The 26278-nt window shown below is 40.3% G+C and overlaps 1 protein-coding gene across 7 annotated transcripts in view; it reads left to right on the top strand.

The window, feature by feature from the left end:
- exd2 (exonuclease 3'-5' domain containing 2) overlaps window positions 1-24038 on the top strand; it is a 72404-nt gene extending 48366 nt beyond the window's left edge. For all 7 annotated transcript variants that reach the window (XM_059953861.1, XM_059953903.1, XM_059953896.1 and 4 more), the window contains 4 exons: window positions 9879-9985; window positions 10768-10903; window positions 20202-20558; window positions 21571-24038. In XM_059953861.1, coding sequence (XP_059809844.1) covers window positions 9879-9985; window positions 10768-10903; window positions 20202-20558; window positions 21571-21787 — 817 coding nt within the window. In that variant the 3' untranslated portion in view covers window positions 21788-24038. The remainder of the gene's footprint in view (window positions 1-9878; window positions 9986-10767; window positions 10904-20201; window positions 20559-21570) is intronic.
- The last annotated feature ends 2240 nt before the right edge of the window (window positions 24039-26278 follow it).

Raw genomic sequence — 26278 nt, forward strand, 5'->3', positions numbered from 1 at the left:
CTTTCACATCAGACAACTCCTTTTCCTCACTTCACAGAAACGAGAACAGCTTGTCTTTAAAGTCTTCACCCTTAGCTACATGCCCCCTTTCTCTAAAATATGGACTACCCATAGCCATGCTTTTCCAAGTGCTTGTATCCTATCAGGCAACACTGCTAGTCTGGACCAACACAATATCCTTACTAGCCAATTGGTCAGAACACCTTTCAACCAGTGTAACTTTCTCCAATACTTTTACAGAATTTAGCACTCTATAATTAGCAGTTCATCAGGGCTTCAGATATCCACCCTGCTCAGAACATAAGCATTATTTGTGGATAATCTCTTTGATTTGCACCAAACTTTAATCCCTTAAACACTTTCCCCAGCATTAGTTTAAACAGGGGTTTAAACACACAAACCACTTATTCAATTCTCAAAAGGATTCACACAGCATATGAAATCATCAGACAAAATGTAGCCTTGTCACCAAGCTCGTATTGCAAACTTGGCTTGATACCTAACTCTTCTAACAGTCTCATGATTCAGCAGTGAGAAGGCAGCTTTTCATAAACAATATACATCTAGAGTTAGTATGATTTGGTGTACAACCAAACGGGAAAGTTTGGATGTTCTGATTGACAAAACCTTGATTTGAGGCAATGCTATGTAAATACCCATACAGAATTACTAGTTGCCAAGAAACAATAAATCGTACACCAGCATAAAATTATAAGGAAAGTATATTTACCAATCTCAGCTTTATCAAACAGTTATTTAGAGGAAGAAATGAAAGGGGATAAAGATAAAAGTAGTTGGAACAGCCTAAATGTGCACATGACTGTTGGAGCTCATCTCTTCCAAAAGCTGGGTATACCACTACTCACAGCACTGAATTGTCATCACCATTCATCGATAGAACTTCCCATCCTGGACTACTTTGTCTTTCAAATCACTCCCTGAAATAGCCTCTTACCGACAGATCAAATCCTTCTTGATCTTTTCCCTCTCACATCTCCTGCAAAAAGACGACAAACCTGTCACAGGTCCCTCTCTGCCCAGCCCTCTCTAGAACCTTCTCCTGATTCCACCATCCTGATTGGCTAACACAACATTCCTAAGTTGAACAACTCGACCCCTTATCTTTTGCCAAAACCAAAACATTCTACCAGCAGAACAGTGTTTTTACAGAAAACTTCTAGAATGAAATACCTACAGCATAGTTGTAGAAAGCTTAAGCAGGGTGTTATATATAGCAAAAATTAGTGGGAAATTAGAGGATTGGGAAGCTTTTAAAAACCAACAGAGGGCAACTAAAAAAAGCTATAAGGAAAGTAATGATTAAGTATAAAGGTAAGCTGGCCAATAATATAAAATAAGATACCAAAAGTTTTTTGAATATATCAAAAGTTAGAGAGATGAGAGTGGGATATTGGAGCACTGGAAAACGAAACTGGAGAGGTAGTAATGGGGGTAAGTCACCTGGGCCAGATGGACTGCACCCCAGGGTTCTGAAAGGAGTAGCTGTAGAGATTGTGTAGCCATTAGCAATGACCTTTCAAGAATTACTAGATTCTGGAATGGTTGGAAGGACTGGAAAATTGCAAGTGTCACTCCACTCTAAGTAGGGAGGGAGGCAGAAGAAAGGAAATTGGAGGCCAGTTATCCTGACTTCAGTATTGGTGGAGTCCATTATTAAGAATGTGGTTTCGGGGTATTTGCAGGTACATGATAAAATCGGCCAAAATCAGCATGGCTTCCTTAAGGGGAAATCTTGCCTGATAAGTCTTTTGGAATTTTTTTGAGGAAGTAATGGGCAGGATAGGCAGAGGAGTGTCAGTGGATGTGGTGTACATGGATTTTCAGAAGATTTTTGACAAGATGCCACACATGAGAAGAGACCATACTATTACAGGAAAGATAGCAGCATGAATAGAAGATTGGCTGACGAGCAGGAGGCAAAGGGTGGGAATAAGGAGACCCTTTTCTGTTTATGCAGGGGTGGTGCTGGGACCACTTCTTTTCAAGTTTTCTGTCAGTGATTTCGATGGTGGAATTGATGGCTTTGTGGCCAAGTTTGCGGACACTACAGAGATACATAGAGGTAGGCAGCGTTGAGGAAACAGGAGGTTTGCAGAAGCACTTAGATTGGGAGAATGGGATAAATTGTGACAGATGGAATATAGAGTAGGGAAATGTACAATCGTGTACTTTGGTAGAAGGAATAAAGGCATGGACTATTTTCTAAACGGGGCAATATTTTTAAATAGTGTAAAGGTACTTGGGAGTCTTTGTGCAGGATTTCCTAAAGGTTAACTTGCAAGTTGAGTTACTGGTAAGGAAGGCAAATGCAAATTCAGCATTTATTTCAAGAGGACTAGAATGCAAGGCTAAGGATGTAATGTTGAGGCTTTATAAGGCATTTGTCAGATCACTCTTGGTGCATTGCAAAAAAATTGGGAACCCTTGTCTAAGCAAAGATGTGCTGGTATTGGTAAGGGTCCAGAGGAGTTCCATGAGAACGAAAGGGTCAGCATTTGGGGAGCAGTTGATGATTCTGGGCCTCTACTTGGAGTTTTGAAGAAGAGGGAGGATCTCATTGAAACTTTACTGGATATTGAAAAGCTTAAATAGAGTGAATGTGGAGAGGGTGTTTCCTATAGTGGGTGAGTCTAGGACCAGAAGGCACCACCTCAGAATGGAGGGATATCCACTTAGAACATAGCTGAGGATGAATTTCTTTAGCCAGAGGGTAGGAATCTGTGGATGTGGAGGCCAAGTCATTAGGTATATTTAAAGTGGAGGTTGATAGGTTCTTGATTAGACAGGCACCAACAGTTACAAGGAGAAAGCAGGAGAATGGGATTGAGAGGGATAATAAATTAGCAATGATGGAATGGTGGAGCAGACCCCATGGGTCGACAGGCCTAATTCTGTTTCTATGGCTTAAGTTCCAAGGCCATATTGAGTCTTGCAGATGGTGCAATCTTATCTCTATGTATCTCTGTCATCCCTCCATTTGAGCTTTCAGCCATAAAACATACGGTTTTTATTTCCCAGTGAGATAATTGAGCCCTCTCCCAGTGAGTTCTTATTTTACCTCGAATCCTAATTATCTTGAATTCTTAGCACCACAGTTCATACAACTGTGTTTTTCTGATGTCGTTGTCACATAATTCATTGATCTTGAAGCTGCTTTAAAAAATTGAGGTTATGACTTTTAAGTTCTCACTATTTACCCAACATAGCTAGAGAGGAGGGGGGAAGAGAGAGAGAAGTGAGAGTGTGACAGACACAGACACACACACACATACACACACACTCTTCTGCCGCTATCCAAAGATAGAACGCTCCTATGAAACTGTTTGTAGGCTGAAATGTCGTAAAGAAGCAATTGCCATTAATTTATAGGGAAAAATATTTGAGCATTCCCAGACCCAAAAAATAACCTACTAAATCAAACCAAATAACACATAAAACCTAAAATAACATGAACATATAGTAAAAGCAGGAATGATCTGATAAATATACAGCCTTGTATAAAGTAGAAATATTGTATGTACGGTGTAGTTTCACTTATCAAAATCGTGAAGACAGCGAGCCAAAATCGATCTAGAGAAAAAAAAATCGGCACGTACATGCATGCGCACACAACTGCACGCACAAGGCTTCACAGTCATGGTAGTCTCTCTCGGGGTAAACACACGTGTAGAGCGGACATCTTTATTATAAAAGTGAAAATCCTCTTTGGTTAGCGAAAGCAGGTACTAATGTAGGTCTTTCTTAACAGCGAGCTGTTGTAAAGCATTCAAAAAACGGGCCACCTGTGTATATGTGTGTGTATATATAAACAAGACAGGACAGGTGACAGAAGTGTGTCTAGAAAAACATTTTGTATATTGTGATAATTGATTAGTTGAAAGATTATCATGGAAGATAGAATTGGTCCTCGGGTTGAGATTCTAAATTAGAGAAAGATGAATTTTGATGGCATCAGAAAGGATCTGGCAGATGTGAATTGGGATAGGTTGTTTTCTGGCAAAGGAATGCTTGGTAAATGGGAGGCCTTCAGAAGTGAAATATTGAGAATATAGAGTTTGTACTCTTAGAATAAAAAGACAAGGATAGCAGGTTTAGTAAACTTTGGTTTTCATGGCATATTGATGCTCTGGTTAGCAGGAAGGTAATGCATGCCAGGTGTATAGGAGGTAATGAACAAATGAGGTGCTTGAGTATAAAAATACAAGAGAACACTTGAGGGAAATCAGGAGGGCTAGAAGATAGGTTGCTCTGACAGACAAGGTGAAGGGCTTCTGCAGATATGTTAAGAACAAAATGATAACGGGACAAAGTTGGTTTACTTGAAGATCAATGTAGTCATCTATGCATGGAGCCGCAAGTGATGGGGCAAATTGTAACTAGATTTTTTCATCTGTTTTTACTTGGGAAATAGACACAGCGTATATAGAACTGAGGCAAAACAGTAGTGAAGTTATAGACCATATCTAGATTACACCCAGAGGGTAGCAGGAGTTCGGAAATGTTGGTAGAATGAGAAGTCCTTCCCACATTTGAAAAGTGCTTGTATGTGTATTGTGCTTGCATCATGAGGCAAATTAGGGTAGATAAATACCTAGGGCCTGCCTAGGTGTTCCCTCAGTCCTTGTAGGAGGTTAGTTCAGGGATGTTGGTGAAGTTGTTAAAATGTTAGCTACAGGTGAGGTGCCAGAGGAGTGGAGGATAGCTAATGTTGTTCAGTTTGTCAAGAAAGACTGTAACAATAATTCTGGCGAGCCTGATGTCAGTCATGGATAAAGTATTGGAAGGTATTCTAAAGAATAGGATACTATAAATATTTGGATAGACAGACCCTGATGAGGGATAGTCAATGCGCCTTGGGTCGTGTCCAAATAATCATAGAGTTTCTTTAGGAGATCACCAGGAAAGCTAATGAAGGAAATGCAGTGGACATTGTCTACAAGTTTCCCTGCTATTCGAAGGTAGACTGTTCCTATGAAATGGTTCGTAAACCAGAATGTCGTAAAGTGAAGAAACAATTACCATTTATTTATATGGGAAAAATTTGTGAGCACTCACAGACTCAAAAAATAACCTGCCAAATCATGCCAATTAACACATAAAACCTAAAATAACAGTAATGTATAGTAAAAGCAGGAATGATCTGATAAATACACAGCCTATATAAAGTAGGAATACTTTTCTGCAATTATTGCAGCACTATCCACCGCAGCGAAAATCTCACGCAAGTGCTCTCGGCAGCACTCCCGATAGAAACACTCTTTCCAGTAACATTTAAGCTATGAAGCTACCAAATAGCACATAAAAATACACAACCTATATTACGTAGAAATAATGTATGTACAGTGTAGTTTCACTTACTGGAATCGGGAAGACAGCGAGCACACTGATGATGGTGTGTTAGGCTGAGGGTTGGTTGGGGTGGTGGGAGGTAGAGGAGACTGGGGTGTCATCTCATCATCGTTTCCATCAGGGCAGGCAGGTCACCTTCTTCTATGTCTGCCTGACTCAATGTCGAAGATCGAAGTTCGTCGTCTGCTGTGGCTGATGTGGAAGGCTTGAAAAACAACAGGATGCTTGACTGCTTAGCCTGGAGCATTTTTCTATCATATAGTTCTCTGTAAGCACTCAAACCATCCTGCAAATATGCCCTAAACCTACATACCCTTTCAAAATTAAAGTCATACTTTTCTGCAATCATTGCAGCGTTGTCAATTGCAGTGAAAATCTCACACAATTTCCTCACGTTCAGTTCCTGGACGACTTTGCTTCCAGGCCGTTCGCTACTGTGTTTGGTTTCAATTGTTATCCTTTCATCAGCTCTTCATCTGTCAGTTCTTGGTCATGGGATGCCAAAACCTCTTCAACATCATCTTCATCAACTTCCACAAGCCCTTAGCCAAACTCACTATGTCCTTACTTTGTTCACCACGTTCGAAACGCTTAATTATGTCTAGTTTTACGCTAAATGTAACACCCTTACGCACTCTTTTAAGCTTTTCCAATACCTTAGAACTCATCTTGCTAACAGATGCACAAAATAAATCGACATAAAGCGCAGATGCTCACAGGCACGTGTTTAAGCAATGCCGGCTAGAATGCAGTCGGGGGGAGGAGCTTGGCTGATCGGTGCACGCGCTGCCTTTTCTCATAACAGTGAAAACACCTGTTAGTGAAAACAGGTAGCTAATGTAGATCTTTTGGAACAGCGAGGTGTCGTAAAGCGAATGTTCGAAAAACAGGGATCACCTGTACATGGACTTCTGCTAGGCCTTTGACAAGTTCCCACATGCAGGCTAGTCCAGAATGTTCATCACTTGGCATTAATGATAAGGTAGCAAATTGGATTCAACATTGACTTATTAGGAGAAGCCAGAAAGTGGCAGTAGACAGTTGCCATTCTGACTGGAGGCCTGTGACGAGTAGTTCCATAGGGTTTGGTGCTGGTTCCATTGTTGTTTGTCATCTATATTAATGTTTTGGATGATGATGTAATAAACTGGATCAGCAAATTTGCGGACGATACCAAAATTAGGGGCTTAGTGTATAGCGAGAAGCCTATCAAAACTTGCAGCGGTTTGTGGACCAGATGGAAAAATGGCTGGAATTAAATGCAGACAAGTGTGAGGTGTTGGCAGTTTGGGAGGACGGGCCATGGTAGGCTTACACAGTGAAAGTCCGAGCACTGAGCAGTGCAGTAGAACAAAGGAATCTGGGAATGCAGATCCATAATTTCGTGGAAGTAGAGTCACAGAGAGATGGGGTTGTGACGAGAGCTCTTGGCATATTGGCCATCATAAATCAGAGTGATGACAACAGGAGTTGGGATATTATGTTGGAAGTTGGTGAAGCCAAATTTGGAGTATTGTACTTTGTGCAGTTCTGGTCACCTACCTACAGGAAATATATCAAAAAGATTGAAAGAGGACGAGAAAGTTTATAAGGATGTTGGCAGGATTTGAGAACCCGAGTTATAGGGGTAGTTTGAGTAAGTTGGGACTTTATTCACAGGAGCGTAGGAAAATGAGGGGAAAGTTAATAAGAGTTATACAAAATTAAGAGAAGTATAGTTAAGGTTAATGCAAACAGGTTTTCCAGTGAGGTTGGGTGAGATGCCAACTTGAAGTCATGGGTTAAGGGTGAAAGGTGAAATGTTTAAGGGGACCGTCTTCACCCAGAGGGCAGTGCAAGTGTGGAATGAGGTGCCACGGGATGTGATGGATATAGGTTTGCTTGCAGCATTTAAGAGAAGTTGGGTTAAGTGCAAGAATGGGAGTGGTATAGTGAGTCCAGGACCAGGGACAATCACAATTCAGCACAGACTAGATGGATCAAAGGGCCTATGTCTCTGTTGTAGCGCTCTATGACTCTGTAATTTGCTTTCAGAATTTTAAGTACATTTTTAAGACAACTACAATGAAGATAAAAGTCTCTCACTTAGTTGAACACACAGTTTATTGAACATTAACTTCATTAGGTTGTGCAGTTTGTCTTTTCTCTTGTACCAGTACTATTTTTCTACATTGTGCTTTCCAGCTTGTAGTCAATTAATTCTTACTTAAATTTGAATTTTTGATCAAAATTTGCCAGAATATTTCATCAACTTGGCTGATTGAACAGTTCTCATATAACCAGGAAAATGGAATACAAAAATCTTCAGGCTACACAAGTCAAATGAACGTCTTCTGTATCTTCAATACTGATAATTACAGGATAATATGTTTCAGTAATGTTTGTTGAGGGATAAGTGTGGAAAATAACTCTTTAGCTCATCTTTGAAATGGTCCCCTTGGGGCCTGTTAGACCTGCTGGAGTCAATAGCCACAGCCTCGATTTAGTTTCATCCAAAAGACAGCTGCTTCAGCAGTGCAGCACTGCACCAGAGAGTGAATTAAGTGCAAGTAAGGCCCCAGCTTAAAAATGAGGCAGAGGCAAGAGATTTATCAATTCAGCCTCAGATGACACTTGTACAGCAATTGAAATTATGTCTTTACAGTCTATTATTTTGGAACAAGCCAATGGAACACCCTGCAAAAGGTTTCACTGCTACCATAATGGTCTTTCTATAGGAGCAGTGTTTGGGTTAAGGCTAGAGATAATGGGTGCTTTGGAGTGTGAGCTGGGGTCTTTGTTCGGTGGGAGATGAAGACACTGGAGAGAACCAGTCATAGGATTCTACCCGGTGGGGGGCCATGATTCAACGGAGCCGAGTGCCGAGATCGACTGATGTTTTGTGAATGTGCATTTTGGAAGAATTGAGCTCCAACTTGTGCACATTTGACTGTTTAATTATAATAGGCCCTTTTTTCTCTTTACTAAACTTGAGTTAAGATTCATAAATGTAATTCCTTTAATTGTATGCAGTGTGCTGTTTGTTACCTCTTGGCACCCAGTTGTAACAGGGTAACAAATTACCCAGCACCCACACAAACCGGGGTTTGAAGTGGGAGAGCTGTCTGAATCTCACGAGTTTAGTGGGACCGGAGTGTGTATTCCCTGGACTTGTGTAGCCAAGGAAGGCAGCGGGGTTGCACCTATGACTGTTGTAGTCAGTGCTAACTTTGGGGGGAAAAACCCACTGGTCAAAGATTTTCACAACTAATGTCTGATGGTAGTGAAGGCTCTCTTGAGTCAAGCCTCAAGTTGTCATCACAAATTTTCACAGTGAGGATAACAAATCAGCAATAATAATGCAAAATTTTTAGTAAATATATTAAATATTTTAAGAGGCATTAAATAAGGATTGAATCATGCACTTTGTGATTTTTCAAGCAATACATTAATATAAAGTAGCAAAACATTTTGTGTATTTGCAATTATTTGAGGGCTTGTCTGTTGGTTCTGTTGGGGGGAGGGGGGTGCAGAGAGCTTGCCAAACAGTCACTATGGCTTAGCACACCATTTAAAAATAAGTTGCCCTGTAGCATCCAAATGTAACCTTTTAAGAGTACTTTACTCTGAATAGTTTGTAAATAAGGCAAATCCATGTTATTGCCCTTTGGGTTATGGAAATCCACTCTTACAGAATTCACAACCCAAATAATTTGAGATTTCAAATAAAATTTACTCTTGTGTAACTTATGTGGGAGGGGGGAGGCAAATAAATCAATTTTTTTCAATTTGTGTTCTTAATGCATGCTCAGATAACATGGTTTTGCATTTTAGAAATGAAGGCCCCTCTCTAATGCAGGGGTTACCTGTACTTGACATTCTGCCAGTTCACTGATTTTGGAGGTTGTGTTGTGCTGGAGAGGTCAGCAAAATAGCACAGCTTGTGGAGGAGCAAGCCGTCATTGACAGCAACTTCTGGACTTCAGTGTGCAACAATGCTTCTGCTTACCATGAGCAGCTGGCATTTTCAGAGTAATGATAATAAATGCCATCACTGAATCAAAATCTGAACTGAAGTATAAGCTGGCCTTTCAGTAGAGATCAAGGAAAAATCAAAAAACCCAAAACAGTACAAAAGAACATTGCAACGTTTTACCTTTCAAGAAGGGAGTGGGGAAATTGAGCTCTCAAAGAGATTTCTGGGAATTCAGTGACCAACTTCCAAACTTGAATTTTTCTTTATTCTGGCATTAGTAATAAAGAAATATTTAATACAGAATAGGTCAGAATTATGACACAAGAGGATCATATTGTATGGATATAAATTACTTCATTGGTTAGATAGATGACCATGGGTACTACTTAGATTTGCTCTCATTTCCAATATACTGTCAGTTCCATTGGTAGGTGAAGCTGCGTATCTATATACCACTGACACCAGTAGTTTCTTTCACGTTCTCTGCAATGAAACTGTGTGCTCTAGATATGTCCTCAAGTGAAATAATGGCTGTTTATGTGATTATTCACAGGAAATCACCACTGTATGACAACTGTTTCCTCCATGCTCCAGACGGCCAACCTCTGTGCACCTGCGACAGGAAGAAGGCACAATGGTATCTAGACAAGGGCATCGGGGGTATGTGGAACAGAGAATGATGTGTCTTGCATGAGAGAGTGAATTATGCTGTCGCTATTTAGATTAACATGGCACGGAGGAAGCATAAAAAATGGTAATGGACACTCATATGAAATCACTTAGTCAATAGCTGCTTGCGTCATTCTGAATCCATCGTAAAACTGATTGACGGGTTCCATCTACAGTTTTTTCCCTGATACTTTCATAGATTACATCTTTTTGATTACTGTAAAATCTAATTCACACCTCACCTCATTCAGTCGGGTTTTAATTGGTATCTCTGCATTCCAAAGAGAAACATATATCATTACAATATATTTCTATTTACATGCTATTACTCTCTTCCCTCCTTGGCCTTCACTTTCATTTTTTCTCCTTTAATGTCTGTACTTCCTTGAGTGCCCACTCCCCCATTTAAACATTCTGTTTATTTCCTCTTTCCTGCCCATTCCATTTCATCCCTTAGCTCCTGCAGAGCTCACCCTTTCCTTGGTTGTCCCTTCCTTTCTCGAAACCCCATGTTTCCTTTCACCTCATGTTCCCTCCATTTCTTTCCCATTATTCCCATGTCTCCCTTTTCCCTTTCTTCCCTGATTGCTTGCTATGGCCTCATTGCAGTATTAACATTATTATTTTTAGGAATGTATGCTTATATATGCCCATTAATTTGGTTGAGACTTCTTTGTCATGATGGTTTTTAATAACTGAAATCTAGTCGGTATGTGCTAATCGTAAGAAAGCCCGTCCTCTCGAATCTGAGCAGCTGCCTGTTGTTCATTCAGAGCTTATCAGCAAGGAGCCATTTACTGTGAAGCTGAAGTTTGAACCATCAGGAAGACCTGAGTCTCAACAAGACTATTATCTGATAGCCAAGCAGAACCTGTGTGTCGTGTGTGGTAAAAAGGAGTCTTACATCAGGTAATATCTTGTGAGAGGATAAGTGTTGTTGTTTGAACTACCAGACATGAGATGTTAGTTCAAATCCCACCAAGGAGTTTTCAAAATGAATGCAATTAATTAATTACTTCTGGAGCGTAAAACTAATATCAGTAATGTTGGCCATAAAGCCATCCAGTTGGAAGAAGCAGTTCTGCTTTGCCCTTTAGGAAAAAAGCAGTAATCTGTTTGTCTCTTACTGTTACCAAATTGATTTATACATCGGTTGAATTAAATAATTAAATTGAACTAATAAACATACATTAAGAGAAAAGACCCCCCCCCCCCCCCATCAAAAGATTAAATTCAGGCGTCAAGGCAGAATTAGCCCATACGATGCTATGCAATCATAGCGGTGCAGTTGTCTCACAGCTCCAGTAACTAGGTGTGATCCTAAACTTCTGGTGAGCTCTATGTGGAGTTTAATTCTGCCTGTCACCACACAGGTTTCCCTTGTATGCTGCTGTTTCCTCCTGGATCCAGAAAGCATGCTGGTGGATTGAATGAGTGTTGTAGATCACCCCTATGTAGGCAAGTGACAAAAGAGTCCAAGGGGAATGGACAGCAGGGAATAAAACATGTGGAATTCCTCTGTTAGGAGTTGACTTGGAGCAGATGGGAAAAACCGCTCCTCTTTTGAAGTAATTCTCATTGTCACCTTGGAACACGTATGAATTGGAAGAGTTATCCCATATACTGGTCTAAGTAATAGCCAGTGTGGGAGACCCCACAACCATCCTTGCCTTTGCCAACCCATTTTAAGGGCAAAACTCACCAGCATTAGCAGCCCTGTACCTGGAACTTCGAAGTTCACAACAGAAGTAGCTCAATAACACAGCACTGCTGTATCTGGTTTGACTGATACATCTGTCACATTGACCGTATGGCAGATGGTGAGAAAAATCAATAAATGGGAGAAAATTACCTGATCTCAGCCTTACTAATGTACCCATCGCAGATGTACCTTCTGTGATGATGTTGTTTACAGTGAATACTGAGTGCATCCTATCATGTTCAATTGGCACCAACACTATGCTAAACAGGATAGATTCAGTACAGTTCTGGCTGCTGAAAACGACACATCCATGAATTCTGATGGTTCATCAGCATGAGTAGAATTTAATTCTGTTCTATTACCTTGTGTCTCAGTGTATCTCTCAAATTCATATTCAGGTGGAGAAAGAGGTTTAATTGAACATTGAGGTGTGTGTCTTCAGACTCCTGTACCTTCTCCCCCAATGACAGCATCGCAAGGACATGGCCCAGATGGTGAGACCTCTAATGGTGGATGCAGCTTTTTTGAGAAATCACCTCATGTAGGTGTCCTTAATGTTGGACAGAGCTGTACCTGGATTGGAACAGGATGAGTCCACTACACTCTGCAGCCTCTTGTATTCCATAGAACCATAGAACACTACGGCACAGTACAGGCCCTTCAGCCCTCCATGTTGTGCTGACCCATATAATCCTTTAAAAAAAGTACTAAACACACACTACCCCATCACCCTCTATTTTTCTTTCATCCATGTGCCTGTCCAAGAGGCTCTTAAATACCCCTAATGTTTTAGCCTCCACCACCATCCCTGGCAAGTCATTCCAAGCACTCACAACCCTCTGTGTAAAAAAAAAACTTACCCCAGATGTCGCCCCTAAACTTCCCTCCCTTAATTTTGTACCTATGCCCTCTGGTGTTTGCTATTGGTGCCCTGGGAAACAGGCACTGACTATCCACCCTATCTATGCTGCTCATTATCTTGTAGACCTCTATCAAGTCCCCTCTCATTCTTCTACGCTCCAAAGAGAAAAGTCCCAGCTCTGCTAACCTTGCTTCATATGACTTGTTCTCCAAACCAGGCAACATCCTGGTAAATCTCCTCTGCACCCTGTGCATTCTTTTCCTCTATTACGTATTTCAGTTAATTTAGTGATCAACCTGCTCCAATAAAGATTTGCGAAGAACAGGACCAAGTATACACAAATAGAGGTGCCAGTCAGATAAAGGTCCATCACAGATCTATAGCATGCAGTGAAACCATTTTTCTATGAAACAGAGCCAAGCATTCCCCCAGTGCGGCTCAGGTTTAAACTCTGAAGTCTTGTCACAGTCAGCTATTTATTGGACAAGCCAACAGAAACAAGCAAGAAGCTGGAGAAACGTACTCATATCCTGTAGGAACTCAGCAGCTCAGACAGCATCTATAGAGAGTGCAGATGAAGTGCCTTGGAAATGGTACTGTCCATTTTACTCTACAGATGCTGGCTGACCTTCAGCAGCTTGATTTTTGGTTCATCTTGTGTCTGCAAACATTTTTCAGCATCTACAAAACTGGTAGGAAGTGCTGTGGAACGTTCTCCGATGATGTCAGTTCATAGAGCACCAGCAATGCTGCTGAAGCTCAGCGCGGGCCAGCAGAGTCTCATTAGCTCCATATCCACCACCTGAAATATCTGACAGCTTGAGCATTCGGTCTCTTCATCAGAAGTCATCTAACCTTCTTCCAAGATGAGATCCAAGCATGGCCTGTGACTAACCCAGGAGAGAAACTGCCTGGGGCACTCTGAATCATGCACTGGTTCTTCCATTATGTGGCTGACAAGGGAAGTCAAAAGAGGAGCAAAAGACCCAATTTGCATACAGCAAAGCAAAAATTAGTGGGAAGGTAGAGGGTTGGGAAGTTATTAAAAACCTATAGAGAGCAACTAAAAAAGTCATTAAAGGGAAAAGATGAAATTCGTATTCAGGTGGAGAAGGAGCAAATAATATCAAAGTGGATAGTAAAAGTTTTTTCAAGTATGTTAAAAGAGGAATGAGAGGGGATATAGGACTGCTAGAAAATGAGGCAGGAGAAATGGTAACGGGACAAGGAATGGTTGCCGAACTAAATGAGTATTTAGCGACAGTCTTCACTGTGGAAGACACTAGCAGTATGCCTGATGTTGTAGTGTGTGAAGGAAGAGAAGTGGGTGCAGTTACTGTTACAAGAGAGAAGGTGCTCAAAAAGCTGAAAGACCCGGACCAGATGAACTGCACCCTAGGGTTCTGAAAGAAGTAACGTTAGAGATTGTGGTGGCATTAGAAATAATCTTTCAACAATCATTGGACTCTGGCATGGTGCCAGAGGACTGGAAAATTGCAAACATTACTCCACTCTTTAAGAAAGGAGGAAGGCAGCAGAAAGGAAATTATAGACTAGTTAGCTTGACCTCAGTGGTTGGGAAGATGTTAGAGTCGATTGTTAAGTATGAGGTGATGGAGTAACTTGGTGACACAGGGCAAGGTAGTACAAAGTCAGTATGGTTTCCTTCAGGGAAAATCCTGCCTGACGAACCTTTTGGAATTCTTTGAGGAGATTACAAGTAGGATAGATAAAGGGGATGTAGTGGATGTTGTATATTTGGACTGTCAGGAGGCCTTTGACGAGGTGCCACACATGAGGCTGCTTACCAAGTTAAGAGCCCATGGTATTACAGGAAAGTTACTAACGTGGATAGAGCATTGGCTGATTGATAAGAAGCAACAAGTGTGGATAAAAGGATCTTTTTCTGGTTGGCTGCCAGTGGCTAGTGGTGTTCCACAGGGATCGGTGTTGGGACCACTTCTTATACTGTATATAAATGATTTAGATGAAGGAATAGATGGCTTAGTTGCCAAGTTTTCAGATGATACAAAGATTAGTGGACGGGCAGGTAGTGTTGAGGAAACAGGATGCAGAAGGACTTAGACAGATTCGGAGAATGGGCAAGAAAGTGGCAAATGAAATACAATGTTGGAAAATGCATGGTTATGCACTTTGGTGGTAGAAATAAATATATAGACTATTTTTTAAAAGGGGAGAAAATCCAGGAATCTGAGATGCAAAGGGAATTGGGAGTCCTTGTGCTGAACACCCTGAAGGTTAACTTGCAGGTTGAGTTGGTGGGAAGGAAGGCAAATGCCATGTTAGCATTCATTTCAAGAGGTCTAGAGTACAAGAGCAAGGATGTGGTTTTGAGGTTTTATAAGGCACTGATGAGGTCTCACCTTGAGTATTGTGAATAGTTTTGGGCCCTTCATCTTATAAAAGATGTGCTGGTATTGTAGAGGGTCCAGGGGAGGTTCACAAGGGTGATTCCAGGAATGAAAGGGTTATAATACGAGCAATGTTTGATGGCTCTGGGTCTGTACTTGCTGAAATTCAGGAGGTTGAGGGGGGGATCTCATTGAAACCTTTTGAATATTGAAAGGTCTAGAGAGAGTAGGTGTGGAAAGGATGTTTCCCATGGTGGGAGAGTCTAGGACAAGAGGGCACAGCCTCAGGATAGAGGGGCACCCTTTCAAAACATAGATGTGGAGAAATTTCTTCAGTCAGAGCATGGTGAATTTATGGTATTTGTTGCCACATGCAGCTATGGAGATCAGGTCGTTGGGTGTACTTAAGGTAAACATAGAAACATAGAAAACCTACAGCACAATACAGGCCCTTCAGCCCACAAAGTTGTGCCGAACATGTCTCTATCTTAGAAATTACTAGGCTTATCCATAGCCCTCTATTTTTTTAAGCTCCATGTACCTATCCAAAAGCCTTAAAAAACCCTATCGTATCCACCTCCACCACTGTTGCCGTCAGCCCATTCCACGCATTAACCACTCTCTGAGTAAAAAAACTTACCCCTGACATCTCCTCTGTACCTACTCCCCAGCACCTTAAACCTGTGCCCTCTTGTAGCAACCATTTCAATGCGTCTGACAATCCACACGATCAATGTCTCTCATCATCTTATACACCTCTATCAGGTCACCTCTCATCCTCTGTCACTCCAAGGAGAAAAGGCCGAGTTCACTCAACCTATTCTCATAAGGCATGCTCCCCAACCGAGGCAACATCCTTGTAAATCTCCTCTACACCCTTTCTATGGCTTCCACATCCTTCCTGTAGTGAGGCGACCAGAACTGAGCACAATACTCCAAGTGGGTAGACCAGGGTCCTATATACCTGCAACATTACATCTCGGCTCCTAAATTCAATTCCACGATTGATGAAGGCCAATACACCGTAAGCCTTCTTAACCGTAGAGTCAACCTGCGCAGCTGCTTTGAGCATCCTATGGACTCGGACCGCAAGATCCCTCTGATCCTCCACACTGCCAAGAGTCTTACCATTAGTACTATATTCTGCCATCATATTTAACCTACCAAAATGAACCACCTCACACTTATCTAGTTGAACTCCATCTGCCACTTCTTAGCCCAGTTTTGCATCCTATCAATGTCCTGCTGTAACCTCTGACGGCCCTCCACACTATCCACAACACCTCCAACCTTTGTAGAGATTGATAGGTTGTTGATTGGACATGGCATCAAAGGTAACGGGATGAAGACCAGGAACTGGGATTGAGGAAGAGAAAAAAAAGTATCAGCCATGATTGAATGGAATGCAGACTCAGTAGGCCAGATGGCCTAATTCTGCTCCTGTGTCTTATGGTCTTATTATTGCTGGTTAGTTTCTTGTAACGTGCCCCTCTGATGCACAGGCAAACAGCTATTTCCTTGAGCAGTTAAGAACTGGGAAAAGCAGGTGCCTTTGTCAATAAAGCTACAAATGAATAAATAAACACATTAACTTAGTGAGTCATGTATTAGTCAGCAACCCTATAGCAGTTGGATATAAATGAGAGTGATGCAGGGGGTTAAATATGATTCAGATTGTTTGTGAATTTTCCTTTCGTTCAGATGCTTAATTCTACTTCAAAAAACATGCATTTGGTGACACCTGAATTCAAAGTAGATGCAAATAAGATCCTGGCAATTCAACCAGCTTAATTCTATCTTCACCTAATGTACACTGGCCATATTTTCCTTTTGAATGCAGCAGAGATTTCATGAAAATTTAGTGTCTTTATTACTCACCTGGCACAGAGCAGGAACTGTTCCATTTGTATCTGTTTTATTTGAAGTAGTATTTTTCAGTCTAATGAGATTCTAAAAAGGAATATTGCTTACATTCTGCTCACTGTTTCGAGAAATGTTAATGCACTCTTGGGACAGTGGGAGGCTGGGATCAGTTTGGAAACATCAAGTGTCTGAAACACTTGAGGTACTGGAGAATTAGGGCTTTGAATAATTTGAGAGAGTAGACCTTTCATAGGGTTGGGTTTTCTGGGTTAAAGGACTATTACAGGATTATGGGGTTGGAATCTGGAACTTGAATGAATGATTGAGTTTATTGTATTTTGAACTGGCGGACTGAAAGATCAAAAGTAAGTGTTAACCAACCTTATAGAGGTACCAATTCAGCGCCATAATCATAAAATCTAGCTGTCCCTTGATTACATAGCAATAGGCTCTTTTAGAATAATTTAACCTAGTTTATCCTACAGTGCACTATAAAAGGGTGTTAAAAATCTGTAGTTGATCAGGGAAAGCCTGCATGAATATATGAAGTCTGGGAATAATATTAAGGTGCTTAAATTAGCAGTATGTGATTAAGAATCACTCCATGGATTCTCATGAGGACAGGAACATTTCATTGCCGAAAGCCACATATTCAGATTTGCTGATGACCCAAATATAGGCAACATTGTAAGCAATGTTAACTAAAGCATTAGATTTAAAGATATTAAATTATTGTACTAGGCATAAAAACAAATTGATTTTAATATCAGATAATCTATTGTGGATTTTAAAAAAATGTCAGAATAGCTTGAAAACTGAAAAAAAAATCATGCTTGATAGAGTTATTTAGAAAAACATTTAATTCAGATAATGGTAGAATTATTTCAAGCATGTATAAGGGGTTGTCAAATCTTAAAACATTTGACTTCATACTTTAAAACAAAATGGGAGAAGGAAGGAGGGATAATTATATCTGAGGAAGAATGGACAACAATATGGAGATATCAATGGAAGTGTACCAGTTCACAGAAATGGAGGGAGTTTGGACAGAAAAACTTGATTATTACACCCTCTCAGAAATCCCATTATGATTGTAACCTCCCTGTTTGCTGGAGAAATTGTGGAAATCAAAATGCAAATCATTATTATATTTTTTGGGACTGCCCTGTTATCAAAAACTATTGGAGGGGGATACACAATGCCCTACAAGACATCTTCAAATGTGAAATACCCTTAGAAAGTAAGACCATATATTTTGGATATATTCCTCAAGAATGGTTAAAAAGAGATAAATATTTAATGAATATACTGTTGGTGGCTGGTAAAAAGACTCTTACTAGGAAATGGTTATCACAGGAGAACCCAACTTTAAATGCATGGATGGAAATTACAATGGACATTTACAAAATCTGTTAATCATAAGCTGGAACAATTTGATTCATACTGGGAAATATGGTTTAACTACGTAATGCCCCATAGGCCTGATTTTATTCTCACAAATCAATGAATATGTTGTAAAAAAAAATCACTTCCTAATTGTCCATAGTTCTTTCCTTTTGCTTGTTTTTTTCCTGCTCTTTTCTATAAGTGTATACCTCAGATAAATACTTTGTGGAGATTTGTGATACATATGTTTATATGGTATATATGTACAATGTCTGAAATACATCTTATGGAAATGTTTGATGATGAATTTCAATAATAAAAAAATAAATTACAAAAAAAGAAACATTGGCAATCTAAAGAGACTTGGGGTTCAGGCAAATGAATCATTAAAATGTCATGAACAAATACAGAAAAAAGAAGAGCCATGTAATGCAGATGATCTTATCTGAAGGACTAAATAACATCCTAGCACATAAGTAAGATTGCTTCTGTTGAACCTAAACATTTGGTAAATACTTCTATAAGCATAAAGTAAACATTTGGAAAATATCTTGTGCAAAAAGCAATTGAGGTTAAGTCTGGTGAATCTCTTAAATGTGGTGAATTTTGGCAACCAAAGTCTGAAAGTTTTGGATTTTTTTTTAAATTTTAAATTTTAATTTAGATTTCAGTTGTATGGTGATGGGCCACATTTATCTTTGACCGGTGGAAAAAAATTAAAAGATTAAATGGCCAATTCTTGCTTCAATCTATGGTTGAGCACAGGTTTGAAAGACAGACAGACATACTTTATTGATCCCGAGGGAAATTGGGTTTCGTTATAGCCGCACCAATCAAGAATAGTGTAGAAATATAGCAATATAAAACCATAAATAATTAAATAATAATAAGTTAATCATGCCCAGTGGAAATAAGTCCAGGACCAGCCTATTGGCTCAGGGTGTTTGACACTCCTAGGGAGGAGTTGTAAAGTTTGATGGCCACAGGCAGGAATGACTTCCTATGACGCTCAGTGTTACATCTCGGTGGAATGAGTCTCTGGCTGAATGTACTCCTGTGCCTAACCAGTACATTATGGAGTGGATGGGAGTCATTCTCCAAGATGGCATGCAACTTGGACAGCATCCTCTTTTCAGACACCACTGTGAGAGAGCCCAGTTCCACCCCCACAACATCACTGGCCTTACGAATGAGGAGGATGTTGGCAAAAGGAATTGACATATGGAGGCAATGTGAGTCATTAAGTAGAACTCAGCAGGTCAAGCAGAAATGAACAGTTGATATTTCAGGTCAAGATCCTTCATCTGGGCTGAATGATAGGAGGAGAGAAGGCCAGTGTAAAGACCAGGTTGAAAGGGTGTAACCATAACTAGCAAGTGATAGACAGGTTCAGGTGAGGAAGGGTGATAGGCAGCTGGAAGAGGGATGAGTGGAATTAGTGACAGGCTGAGAAGTAAAGGTAACAAAGGGCTGCAAAATGATTAATTTTGATAGAGAGGAAGGTAAAGCATAGAACCAAGTAAGGGAAGTGGAATAGATGGATAGGAGTAAGTGAGGAGGGGAAGGAAACTGGTTGATGGAGAGTTGGTGTAGGGTGGCTGTGTGGAGGAGGAACTGGCTCAACAAGGAGGATAGGGAATGGACCCTGAAGCTGAAGAATTCAATGGTCATACTTTACAATTGGAGATTAATCAGATGGAATATGAGGTGCTCATATTTAGCCTCACCCTGGCAGTGGAGGAGGCCAAGGAAAAATAGGTAATTGTGGGAATTGGGATGAGAACTGGGAGCTGCTGATGGGCGTGGCATTGAAAGCACAATGCTTGGTATAGTAATTGCCTAGCCTGCATTTGGATCAAAAAGGTATGCAGTATGAATTATGTGCATGAAAGTAATCTTGGTTATTTACGGCAATTATTTCAGCAATAGTTAATTGGGGAGTTGGTCATCTGCTGCAACTTGTGGTGTCACTTCTATTTGTAGTTAAGATTCAAATTAAAGGAATGGTTTGTCTTCCCTTAGGAAGAATATTGTGCCCCATGAATACCGCAAGCACTTTCCGATTCAGATGAAAGACCACAATTCTCATGATGTCCTCCTCCTGTGCACTGCCTGCCATGCTGCCTCAAACTGTTATGACAATGTCCTAAAGCAGCAGCTGGCCAAGGAGTTCAATGCACCAGTTGGTTCTGAGGAGAGCGTTCGGTTACTGGAGGACCCAGTCCGTAGGCAGGTGCGATCCGGAGCCCGGGCCTTACTCAATGCCGAAAGTCTTCCCAAAGCACGGAAAGAAGAACTTCAAGATATCCTAAAGGCTTTCTTTAATGTGGAGGTATTGTCTGAAGAGTTGCTTGAAGAAGGAGCGGCACTGGAAACCAGGTGTGGAAATTCTTGATTGTGATGCAGTTATGCCTTTTAACAGTATAACAATGTTTCACATGATCAGCAATAAACAAAGCGGCCTCATCAAGCATTAGGATTGGTGTTTCTTTGGCTTCAGTAATTGTTTTAAAGACTGAATTGAAGGAGAGAGTCATGAGGGCTTTATGTAGAAAATTTGGAAGTTTCGGGCCCAATCACACAAAGAAACTGCAATGTGGGGAAATAGAAATTGGGGATTTTCGAAGGTCATAACTGAAGGTGAGCTAAATTCCCAGAAACTTTGAAGAAGTTGTGGACACGGGGCAGAGGGTAGCCATTACGGACTTTAAATGCGAGGGTGAAAATTTTAAAACTGAAGCAAATCATAGCAAACTAAGGTAGTGATGAGCCAGCTGAAAATTCTCCAATCGCATGCACCCTTTCACATATCCTTACCTAGAAGAGCACAGAACCGTAATTAAGATTCCATCTAATTTATGGGTACTGAATTGAATTGCCTGTGAGGATTCAATACTGGACCAAGGAGCCAAAGCATTTATGCTTAAACTGGCAAACTGTTCCTAAGCGGATGTCTGTACATTGCAGTCCTAAACTTGCATATCTTCATTTTTCTGTAACATCCTTGGAAACCACATGACAAAAGTTGGTTGTATACATCTCCTTTTACATTGAAGGAGCATGTCTTAAATAACAAAATAAAGAAAATACATTTAGCATGCATCTTTAGCAACCTCCGGACATCCCAAACTGCTGATAATGTATTTTAATTTATTGAAATTACATACAAATTAACACCCAAGGCTTGATATTATTAAGTCCAGCAGATATGTACACTGCATGTCTCTTCCCCATTCTTTCTAACCATGTCAACATAGATTTCTGACTTTCTCCCTCCCTCACTGCTATTCATGTCCAGTATGTACATTGTTGAGTCTTGGTTAAAAGATACTGAGGATGGAAAAACTCTACAGGTCTCCTAATTCTTGGTGTATCTCTGCCCTTCCTACAGGATATTCAATGAGAGTCACATCCCCCATGGTCTAAAAGTGACACAGTCTTGCGCTGTTGGTGGGCTCCGAGCCTTGATGTCTTTGGAGAAACGCTGGCGACAGCACTTCCTGGATTACATGCAGCCCCAGCATCTTCCACCTTTGTGGTCTGTGGATCATAATCACAGTAAGCTCCTCCGCAAGTATGGAGAGGACTTAAAGCTTGAGCTAACATGAAATAATTTGGATATGATTTGATCTCAATTTTGTGTTTTTCTTTGCAATACTTCTCAAAATTATGAACAGTGATTGCATGAGAATACATGTATCAGTCAGCTCATCAAGTTCTGGGAAGGAATATGTGCTTTTTAACATACGAAGGATAAAGACTGGAACAGTTTAACACAACTTGAGGCACTATGAAGTAACACATTTCATAAGTTTATTATGAAGATAATACATCATACAAATACAGTTAACCTATATTAGGATTTGTAACAAAAACTAAAGAACATTTTTAAACAAAATATTTGTATGACAAGACCAGAGAAGTCTTCTGTATGAATTTACAACACCTGGACTATGACAGGAGAAATTGCTGTTAACATGCTAGGACAATTCTTTGTACATGCTGTTGAGCATCATTATTGCTGCTGGCAAAAAGCTAAGCAAAACTTACCTTGATGTTAATGGGTATCTGGGATTCGATAGTGTCACATTTTCACAGCCAGTTTGCAACTGGAGTTTTTTAGTTGTTATCATCAGTGTCAAAATGTATGATAAAAGTACTTTGCTTAAATGCCAGAAACTGAAAATTTCAGCATTATAATATCCTTTACAGTTTGCGTAGCTGTTACTTCTGCAGAAAACAGTATCTTCATGAAAGATATCTTGTCAGTTGCCCACCTGCCTTAGCCAGTACACCTTGTGTTAATGACTAGGGTTAAAGTATGTACATTCTTCCTCCTCCTCCTCTGTTGCAAGCTCAAGCATGCCGAAAAGCATCAGCTTGAATCCACAATAAATAAGTGGAACAAGTTTTCGGTACCAAAAAAGTATTATTCCTGGATGTTTTTGTAGACTGTCAGCCAGCAGCAAGTTCACCATCTGAACAGATGGTTGCATGAAGCACTCACTCAGACTAGCTCTTTTGGTAATCTTTTTCCCTCCTTGTTTCAGGTAATATTACCAGTCAATAACAATTATGTGTGCCTTTTTAGTACCTGTAACATTATATAATATTTTGGGGTGCCCACTAACATTGAGGTTGAGCTACATGAGGTATTGGGATTGGTGATCAAGGTCAAAGGAGGGCTTTAAGGGACATCCTGAAGAAGGAAAAAAAAGAGATTTAGGAATGAAGTTACAGACCTCCATGATTACAAATCTGAGATTATGAGTGAAGTAAATGGAAACTGGGAATCCACAAGGACTGGAGGCGGTTACAGAGTTAGGGAGGGTCCAGACCCTGAAGAAGCTTGAGAAAACCCACTACTTTCTACACCTGCTATGGGCTGTTGAATAAACTACATAATGCCAGCAAATATTCTGCTATTTTAGCTCTGATTATGAAGGTTTGACATTAAATACTATTGCAAATGTTAACAGGATTTAATCCGACACTGCAGTCAAGAGCTGAGGAAGTATTAGACTGTCAGGAGAATTGCCTTTGAATGGGGTGCTTAATGAAACTCCATCTATCAGTCAAAAAAACATGGCAAAAAAAAAAGAAGAACACTTACTACCAGTGTTCTGGCTAAATTTATTTTGCAGTGCTACTAATGTGAAAATACAAATCTTGTATACAAATTAGTTGTGTGCAGTCTAATCTGGAATATGTAATTGATTGTAAAAAGTCTCTGCAAATTCTGTTTTTGTGTGGTGAAGAAGTGGACAGCATTTTATTATCTGTTCCAATGGTGGTATCTGTTATGACAGCTTATTTCCCTATGGAAACATCTTGACTACCACTCTGATAATCACTCTGCAAAATTTCTTAGAGTAGCCTTTGTTATGCAATGTGTTTCCTGTGATGGAATTGACTTGTACGTATATACAATGTATGTGTGCAGGTATTTTCCCATGGGAAACCAACCCTGCCAAGTAATCCTACTAACAGGTATAGTTCTCCACAAAGCCTGGCACATTTTTGGAATACAGCCAAGGCTGAAATCTTTTTTTTAAACTGACACAAAATCTATAGTTTTGGAAGCTTTATGAAGTTCTGATTCAATCACTGTTATCTAACTACAAGATAGACAAGTCTTTTAATATGAGTACCTTATGGGGCAGTTGCTCATTTTGTTCATTTTCAGAAGATCAGAATGCCAGTTCTTTCATTGCAGATATACATTGTGTTTTCATTGTCAATTCAATGGCTGTACATGAAAATATTTTCACAATGACAAACCTGACACTGTTCTTTACAGTTCCACAGGTTTCATAACCCTAACTCTGCATTTTTGAATAAACACCTATTTTGTTTGAAATAAAATTTAAGTTGAATCTCTCATACTTTTGCCATCTCAAAACTTAGTATAATGCTAAGAGGTGGTGTGGTGTGATTGTTTAGTGATAAAAATCATTGATGGAGGGATGAATGTCTTACTTAATCTAGAACTGTGTCCACACATAGGATCATAGAAATTTATGACAGAAAGCAGCTCCCTATTGATCACTATAACCATAAATTTATGTCTGACCTCTGCTGAGGGGAGGAAACTCCTTCGTATTCAGCAATTTGTTTTCATAACTAAGTCAATTCCGACAAGGTAACAGATGACTTAAAGTTTTATGTATAGGTCAGAACTGTACACAGTTCTGCAACTATGGTCCAACCACTGTTGGAGCAAAGTAGAGACAGGGGTCCTTAATGTCTTCTTAACCACATATATCTGTCCTGTTACCTTCAAGGCTCTGTGCACATGTAATACAAGTTCATTTGGTTCAATTTAATATCAGAGAATGTATTCAGTATACGATCTGAAATTCTTGCTCTTCGCAAAACAGGAACCCCAAAGAATGAATGATAGTAACTTCAGAATCTCAAAACATCCCCTCACATGCACAAGCAGCAGCAGAAGTAACGACCCTCCTGTTTTCCCTCCCTCTCCCCAATTGCACCTCCCCCCCCCCCCCCACCATGCAAACAGTAACAAAAGCTCTCAGAGAGACTTTGATCTAGAGTCTAACAAAAGCTACGGTCCATAACCCATCACTTTGGTATCTCAGGCTCTGCCTTTCCATCAAGGGAGCGAGAGGTCATTCTCCTGCAACACCAAGACCAGGAGACCAGCAGCTCACTGTTCCAATGCTACAATCTTTCGCCTCACCTCTCCAAGTCCCCGACTTGGGGATTGACAGGTTCTCACTCCAACAAAGAGATCACTCAAGTGCAGGAACTTACCTCCAACAACAGCGCACACCACCTGGTGTCCTGATGATTGTCTCCCATGACGCTTCAGTTAGCAAAATAAGCGAGGAACCAGATTGTCTGCAGGATTGCTTCCAAAAGGTGCACATCTTCCATTCTGCTCCAGGAGATATCTAAACACCCGGGCTGTACAGCTGGTCTGAAAACCCACTGCTTGCAGAGAACCATAGTTTGAACTGTAGATTACAGGCTCTGACAGAACCCCAATCACCTCGAAAAGAAAAGAAAGACATGAGAGAAGAAGAAGAAGCCATTTTGTGGACGAACTGGAAGAAGTCGCCTGGATCTACAAAAACCATTGCCGCCACCTTGCTATCTTTCCTACCTCTTGATCTGCTATGCTTCTCTGAGTTTTATACCATTTGCTCTGCCTTTTATTGGCTTGTTTGCCTTTTCCCAAATCCATATTATGTCACATTTCTACAGACTGAATTCCAGTTATCAGTTGAATACCTGCTCAATTTATTGTTGGGTTACTTACCAATACCTTCCTCACCATCAATCATATGGGCAATTTTGGAACTGTGTGCAGAGATCTTAATTGCTACTGCTTCATTTAAGATCAGTTCATTGTGTATCATGAAAAGCAATGAGTTTGCACTAAGAATTGGTCAGTACCAGCAGCCTCAGACATCAAAATATATTCTGACCATTTTTGCTCTTGACTTCCTGCCCACAAGCTGTCTTTGATCCAGTTGCCACTTTTCCTTATACTCTCTGGGCTGTCAGTAATCTGAATAATCTGCCATTGGGGATCTCGTTTAATACCTTGCCAAAAAAAAATCTATATATACCACATCAATTTTTCTCTACCCTCTTTGTTAGTTTTTTCAAGGAATCCAAATGATTTATATTACTCCCTCGATATAATTTTCAATAATTCACTGGTACTGATGGTCAGTCTGACTAGCTTCCATTTCCTGAGTTGATCCCTTTGTAGACAAAATGTCATGTTAGCAGTCTTCAATACCTCCAGTACCATGCCTCTGGACAATGATTTTCCCAACAATTTCTTTATACTGTATTTAATTTAGAATATAGCAGCAATCTTAAAAAAATCACTCGCTTCAAGAAGATGACTTAGGCTCCTTCACGGTCATTGGTATTTACATGTTGGGCACGTTCAATATTTGCAGCCCTTTATTTGGGGTTTAGCTTTAGGGAAAGAAAGTGAAAGATATCTGTGGAAGACTTTTTTGTGCTCATCTTGTACTGCTAACATAAAAGGCAAAGAGAAAGCATATAATGGAGCAAAAATTAGTAGGAAGTTGGAGGATTGGGAAGCTTGTTCACGT

This window comes from Hypanus sabinus, chromosome 2 (genome assembly GCF_030144855.1).
Source record: "Hypanus sabinus isolate sHypSab1 chromosome 2, sHypSab1.hap1, whole genome shotgun sequence".
Taxonomy (NCBI): Eukaryota; Metazoa; Chordata; class Chondrichthyes; order Myliobatiformes; family Dasyatidae; genus Hypanus; species Hypanus sabinus.